This window comes from Penaeus vannamei, chromosome 9, assembly GCF_042767895.1.
Source record: "Penaeus vannamei isolate JL-2024 chromosome 9, ASM4276789v1, whole genome shotgun sequence".
In the NCBI taxonomy this organism is placed as follows: domain Eukaryota; kingdom Metazoa; phylum Arthropoda; class Malacostraca; order Decapoda; family Penaeidae; genus Penaeus; species Penaeus vannamei.
In genome coordinates, this window is record NC_091557.1 from 37,763,365 (window position 1) to 37,770,864 (window position 7,500).

Sequence of the window (7,500 nt, forward strand, 5' to 3'; positions counted from 1 at the left end):
AAATAATAAATGACAATAAATAATAAATGACAATAAATAATAAATAACAATAAATAACCATGATGATAACCTCCAACCGCCCCCACCCCGCAGACCCATCATCCTGCGCACGTGCTTCAGCATCAACCGCAAGAAGGACCCGAAGCACAGTCACGTGATCGCGCTCTACACCAACCACGACTCGGTGAGCATGGCCGCCGAGTCCGAGGCCGAGCTCAACGACTGGCTGGGCTTCCTGCACCACCACATGCACCAGGCCGTGGCGGGCAGCGACGGCCAGTCCAGGAAGCTCTATGGTAGGTTGTCTCCGGGGTGTTTTTTTTTTTTTTTTTTTTTTGGGGGGGGGGGATAGGGTGGAGGGGGTAGGGGTATGGGGGTAGGGGGTAGGGGAGGGAGTTTGGGGGTAAGGGGATGGGTTGGGTAAGGGGTAAGGGGAGGGGTGGTGGGTAAGGGGTTGTGGGGAAGGGTTGGGTAAGGGGTAAGGGGTAAGGGGTAAGGGGAGGGGTTGTGGGGAAGGGTTGGGTAAGGGGTAAGGGAGGGGTTGTGGGGAAGGGGATGGGTAGGGAGTAGGGGAGGGGTGGTAAGGAAGGGTTGGGTAAGGGGTAAGGGGCAATGAGGGGGGAAGGGGGAGGGGAGTAAGGGAGGGAGGGGAAAGAAAAAAAAAGGGTGTATTGTATTATTTGTAATTTTTGTTCTGCTTATTGTTCTTGCAGATTTTTTTTCTGTATCTCTTCGTAATCTTTTTTATTGTCTTTGTCCTAAAAAAAAATCCCCTTATTTTTCTTATTCATATTATATTCCTTATTTATGCTGATTCCCTTATTAATCTGGTGCTTGTTCTTATAACTCATATTCTCATTAGGTCTTACACTTAGTCCTCTTAATGATTCTTACTTATATTCTTACTTATATTCCAATTCTTACTACAGTGCTGCATTTACAAACTCACATTCACACACATTCTTTCTTTCTTTCTTTCTTTCTTACCATCTCCTTTCTCCTTTATCCTCTCCTCTCTTCTCCTCTCCTCTCTCCTCTCTCCTCTCTCCTCTCTCCTCTCTCCTCTCTCCTCCTTCCTCCTTCCTCCTCTCTCCTCTCTCCTCTCTCCTCTCTCCTCTCTCCTCTCCTCTCTCCTCTCTCCTCGCCTCTCTCCCTCTCTCCTCTCCTCTCTCCCTCTCTCTCCCCCCCTTACTCTGGATGATGAGTATTGGAATTCATTGTGTTTTCATTAGTTTTTTTTTTTGTGTGTAATAGTAGTTTTCCACGAAAAGATGATGATTGGATTTAGTTGTGGCTGTGTTTTTTTGTGTTTTTATTTCATACTTTAAAAAGAATAGATAACAGTTTGAATTCCCAGGGTAGGGACTCCAGAAGGAAAACCTGCCTTTTATGTTTGTTTCCAAAAGTTGACACACATTTATACCATGTTTGGTATTCGCTGTTGGTAGTTTTATGTCTTATAATATTTTCCCTTATATGCTTCAAAACAGAGCACGTGTGGATGGTGGAGATCCAGCCCAGAAGCCTTGGCAGCAGTAAAGGGATCACGGGAGAATATCACATCTGTCTGACCTACAAGTCAATTGCTCTCGTGCGGGTCGGAGATAGTCAGAAGAAAATCGAGTTCCCGGTAAGGACTTTAGGCAAAAGATGCAAATCGAAATTTTGAGAAAGAATTATTGTCTTTATTTTCTTTATTTATTCATTTTTGTTTTAGCCTTTTTTGATTATTCAACCTAGCATTGCTGGGAAAATGAGTTCACTTTAGTATTTTGTGAAATGTCTCCACACTTTATAAGCACTCAGTTAGTCAACCTTATGACCTCACCTGATTTCACCTTTCGTTGAGTTTTTGGAATATTTTTTTCCTAATGCTCTCAATATTGTTATAGATATTGTCATTATTGCAATGTTATTGACATTACTAACAGCAATATAAGTAAAAAAGATATTTAGGTAGTACTAGTAATTGGTTCATTGAGGACAAAGTACTTGTGGAGGCACCTGTATGTAACGACAATTCAGAAACTAAACTCTCAGTGGGCATGGCATCCCTGGTGGCATTAGGTTAAGGAAGACTTTCTTTGGGTTTAGTGTTTTTATCTTGAACTTGGAAGGTGTTTTTGGGAGAATACAATGTTTCATGTATTAAAATAGGAAATTTGGAAAACATGATAATTATTGTAAAAGATTTTTTTTCTTCTTTGTTTGCTAAATGAGGTGTTCCTTTATATTCCAATTAGTTGATTTAAAACAAATCACCCCTTCACACTGCAGTTAAACAGCATCCGGCGTTGCGGCCACACAGGCTCCTTTTTCTTCTTGGGGCTGGGGAGGTCAGCCGTCACTGGCGCAGGAGACATCTGGATGCTAACGGAAGATGCTGTCATTGCTGAAAACATGCATGGTATTATTCGCAGGTAAGAAACTGGGTAGGACGGTACCTTGGATATAGGAGGGAGTTGTAAAATTTGTAGACCATTAATTAGATATTTAATATGCAACAATAGGGATACACACTTTCTTAATATATTAGTATATAATATGATTTGGTTTTGTGTATTCAAGTTTAGGTGCCCAAAGAAAAAAACAAGAAATCAACTGTTAAAAGTATCTTTTTCCCATTTTTTAGAGCAATGCATGCTCCTTGCAACAACATGAGTGAAGACCCAGTGTCCCGGGAACGAACCCAGTCAATGTCAAATCAACGTTCATTTGACAGTAAGGAAGACATATTTTGTATGTATACTGTTTTAGCATCTGGATTCCTGTTTCAATGATATAATATGATATTGGTATATTTGACCCTATTCCATATGATGTGATTTCAATATATCTGGAAAACCTTTGTTTCATTGTTGCAAATTTCCATAACAAATTTTCCAATTTTCCACGTCTTACAGGTAGTGGGCAGTGCCTGACGCGTGGACGATGTGGCAGCATGCCCTCCCGGAGTCGCACAAGTAGTGAAGGATCTATGCAGACTGGGCCTAACAAGCTTCCGCCAAACTGCAGTCATCAGATGGATGGTCCACACCCGGGATCTGTGTGTCTTCATCCCATCACTCGGCCTAAATCAATGTACTCATCATCTCTCTCCTCGTCATGCTCTCCGCCTTGTGCTTCTGCTTTGTTCAGGTATTTGTATGTGGCCTGCAGGTGACCCACCCAAGTAAAATATATTTATTGAATACTTCTCTTTTTTGAGGTATTTTGGCTGGTTGATTTAAATAAACAATTGTTTTATCTTTCTGGTAAGCATAAAGTATTGCCAATAAAAATTGTAAGGAGAAATTCACACATAATTAATATACATTACTATTAAATTTAATTGCTAGGTATCTCATGTTGCAAATTATTTGTATCAGTTTTACTACTGTACTAACCATTTTCTGGTGATAAATGTTAGAGGTCCTCTAATTTTGGTATATAGTGACTTAAATTTCTACGCTAACGTGCTCACATATCCTATATATTTTTATAAAAAGTCATGATGTTCCCCCTAACATAAACAACCTTTGCTAATGATTATTGTGGTGTTGGAAGAAATAACATACCTGGAAGGCTGCCATTGCAGGTTTCTGAGAAGCAATGTTCACTTTTTGAAGGTTGGGTCGCTCTCAGGGCACTTCTGGCTGTGTGTGTGACCTGCTTCTAATGCCTTGTCATTGTGTTTGCTTGACCACCAAGAAGGACAAGTGTTAGCTAGTGATCTGAGTCCTAAATTTTCTGAAAGTTTACCTCTCATGATTGCCATTATTGACATATGAGTAATGCTAAATGGGTTAGGCCTTACCAGATGCTAGCTAACATTTGCCTGTGGTTATTGGTCTTTTGTCTTCACAATCCAATTAACTGCACATTATACTAACTGCTTGTTACTAAAGCTAACATGATTCCGAATAAAAAAATTATTAAAAGATCTTCACATTATCCACTGTCAGCTCAATCCTGCTGACAGGCTTCTACACCCATGCCTCAAAGGTGTTCAAAACAGGTGAATGTGATGTTAACCAGTTTTGAACGCCCATGAGGTGAGGCCTACGTGCAGGATAGAGCTGAAAGTGAATTATATGTTTCCTAATATAGGTTAAAGTTTGATATTCTGTTCAGAGAAGTTTTGCATTATGTTGCTGTAAAAGGTATCACATTCACAACAGTATAATTTTTGGGATTATTATTTGGTATATGTAACTGCATCAAGTTATGTTGGGTATGAAAACACTTGCATACACATTTTAATTTTTTTTATTTTTTTCACTGAAGACTTTTATATTTATATATAAGTATGTTTTTAAAAGAAAGTTTTGAAAAGAAGTTCATAGAAAAGTATAAAAGAATATTTGGTGATTTGAATGTACAAGATATATCACAAGAAAAATAATTCCAGTGCAGATGAGATCTCAAAATGTTGAGTACATATAAATGTAGATTTTGTCCTTTCTCTTTTGTACCTTTTCTACATTTGCCATAGTGAACTCTTTTCAAGGGATTAAGTCTAATAATTACTTGTAACACATTACTAGTTTAGCATAAGCATGTCACTTTTTCTGAAGATAATACTCTTACATAATAGGAGTGTAATATTCAGAAAGTAAGTGTTGATTGCTGGTGATAGTTGCATGTTTTATAGGAATATGTGGATTTTAATGTGAACTGATGTGGAGTCTGGTTGTTGGGCCATTAAGCCGTCCTTGTATATTGGTTAAATAGATTGATTTATCTCTTAAGAAAAGAATGGATTTTCTGTATTGTTTAAAATTCTTTTAAAGATTATCCACTTTATCTACACTGGAGTTTGTCGTTTGGTTTGGTTATAATTTAGTGCTCATATACATTTTTAAAATGATTCTTTGAGATGTTATGATCTTTTGCTCATTCTGCAGAGAATGATTATTAAATGTTGCAGTAAGAAGGGATATAAATTTAGATCTTTTTGTGATATACTGTATATAGATGTATTTCTCTGCTCCTCCAGTGGTATGGATATTTCAAGTAGTGCTGTATATTTAGATTTGGTTGACAAACTCCATTGTAGAGAAAGAGTAAAGTCAGTGCTTAAGATTTTAATAAAATGGTTACATTTTTTAACATAGGTTGGTGTTTTAACAAAGTTCTTAAATTCTATAATATAGCATTAAGATTTTGCTTAAGTAATTGCATAGATTAAGGATTGGGTTTAATTACTGCTTCTTTAATTAAATTTTTTTTTTTTCCATTTTGCTATTTAATGGTACATTATTTATCCAAGGAAGGTATGCTACTGAATACAAACTGCAGCTACTGTAAGCATCCATTACTATTATCACATTGATAAAGATGCTGATTTCTCCAAAAACAATTTTCAGTCCCAGCTCAAGTGAGTCCATGGAGTCAACTGCATCCGTAGAGGACTTTGATGGCCTGCATTCTCATACTCCAGAAACTGCTGTAGATAACTCCAGTATGTGTGAAGGTTTTATGTTGTTGATTAGGTGTATTTAGGTTTTATATTGTGATGTGTTTCAACTTGTCCATGTAATTTTGTTCTGTTAGGTGCTCAAGAAGCTAGGAAATTGCTATATGAAGAAATTTGTCTTGGTTATATTTATATGTTCTTTTCAGGTGAAAGTTTTTTTTATCTTAGATGTGAAAAAAATTGAATGAGAATGTTTGGTTTTATCTCATTATCAGCATATTTGAAAAAGAAAATCTAATCAATTAATATAAGGACAGTGGAAGAAAGTATTTTGAGAGGTAGATACCTTTCAGGAACTTAGTGAATCTTGACTTATTCCATGTTAATTATTTTTGGGTTTCATGTCTATGTTGACTGTAGTGTTAAAAAAAAATCAGCAAGTTTTGATTAGGGTGATCTTCATTGAATTTTAGATGGTGAGGAGGATTATATGTCAATGGAGGCTGGCTTGGAGAGCAATATGAGCCAGCATCGGGACCATCCACAGCCACCCTTCTCCCTCCCTATTGGCAGCACGCGGAGTTATGTTCATTCCCTAAGCAAAGGTCTGGTATTCAGTTTTGTCTTGCTCAAAATATCACTTCTACTCGAGGGATAGTATGCTTATCAGATTTTTTTTCATACCATTGATCACTGTAAAAGATAGTGACTTTTTTTTTCTTTTCTTTTCTCTCCTGTTAGGTCTCATCTCTCCTGTAAGTGGTAGCAGCACGGAAGGTCCATGCCTCTCGTCTCCTCAAGATCAGTACTTGGAGATGTTAAGCCCCCTAGAGCGTGCACAGGAAGGCCTATTTGGCTCAGTGTCAGAAAGGTCAGCATATCTGTGCATGGATCTTACCCCCAATCAGCCTTCAGGAAGTTCAGGTCCCGAAAACTCTGGGTACTTGTCCATGGCGCCGCTCAATTCCCCTGGATCATCCCTCCCGGCCTGGCAATCACACCCTTCTAGTCAGGTAAATAAGTTGCTTTTGCAAGGTTTTTGATATGGATGTGGGTAATTTCATAAGCCCTTGGGATTTGTGTGCAGTGCTTACATTCCTCTCCTGCCTTGAGAAGAAAGGTGTGGATTGTTAACATAGTATTGTATTTTGCATATTATGTTCATCGGAGAGGAAGAGAAATATAACAAAATAAAATAAATGGAATAATTGTTTTGCTGATAACAGTAATTCTATGGTTAAAGGTTTTTCTGCTGGATAATATTGACCAGTTACCTGTACTTGATTACTCACACAGACTGGGATATTTTTTTGCCTTATTGCTTTTCAGATAGTAGTTTTAATTTTTGAACTCCACTCCAAATAATTTCTTTACATTTGCAGGTATCATCACCACCCCATTCTGCCAACCATTCTCGCATCCCCAGCCTAGTGGATGAAAATACTGATAGTTACCTCTCTATGGTGCCTGGAGGACACGGAGACGCCACGACCACCTCTAGTGACACTTACGCTCGAGACCGCTCCCGCAGCTACCTCGATATGACTCCTACACCTGCTGTTCCTACACCCATCCCATGTAGCCCATCTGATGGTATGGTTCAACACAGAGGAGGAGGTTTGTATATGAATTATATCTGCTCATATGAACTGATTTATTCACTTCTGACCCCCTCAACTTACCAAGGTGTTTTTGTGGTGCTACATGGAGTTTAAGAGCCGCTTCTAGAGTAAAGCTTGCAGGTGGTAGAGTAACCAAGTGTTTCTTGAAAAAACTCTATCTGGTCTTTGCTCTTCACAGGTGACTCTTTCCCTGAGATGTCCCCCGGAAGCAGTTGTTCCTTCACCTCAGGAACTCCCTCCTCTGACCATCGCTTTCATGATTTCATAGCTGAGAAGAGTGGGAATGGGTCCTACTGTGGTTATTCGGAAGATGATGACTCCTCTCTTGACAGACCTCACAGAACCAATTCTGTTGGTTCTAAACCTGAACAATTCCGAAGTCGTAAAAATAGGTGAGGCTTACCTTTTATTTTTATTTTAAATTATGATTTAAGGTGCATGCTCTATTTTAAGAGTTATAATTGTAAGCTAGTCTTTAGA

General features: G+C 38.5%; 1 protein-coding gene across 22 annotated transcripts in view; it reads left to right on the top strand.

The window, feature by feature from the left end:
* chico (insulin receptor substrate 1 chico) overlaps positions 1-7,500 on the top strand; it is a 164,058-nt gene that overhangs the window by 134,673 nt on the left and 21,885 nt on the right. For 7 of the 22 annotated variants that reach the window (XM_070125718.1, XM_070125720.1, XM_070125721.1 and 4 more), the window contains 10 exons: positions 94-296; positions 1,479-1,630; positions 2,278-2,420; positions 2,633-2,739; positions 2,904-3,138; positions 5,349-5,443; positions 5,872-6,003; positions 6,140-6,411; positions 6,781-7,015; positions 7,199-7,412. In XM_070125718.1, the coding sequence (XP_069981819.1) occupies positions 94-296; positions 1,479-1,630; positions 2,278-2,420; positions 2,633-2,739; positions 2,904-3,138; positions 5,349-5,443; positions 5,872-6,003; positions 6,140-6,411; positions 6,781-7,015; positions 7,199-7,412 (1,788 nt within the window). The remainder of the gene's footprint in view (positions 1-93; positions 297-1,478; positions 1,631-2,277; positions 2,421-2,632; positions 2,740-2,903; positions 3,139-5,348; positions 5,444-5,871; positions 6,004-6,139; positions 6,412-6,780; positions 7,016-7,198; positions 7,413-7,500) is intronic. The other 15 variants (XM_070125732.1, XM_070125728.1, XM_070125729.1 and 12 more) reach the window with 7 other exon arrangements.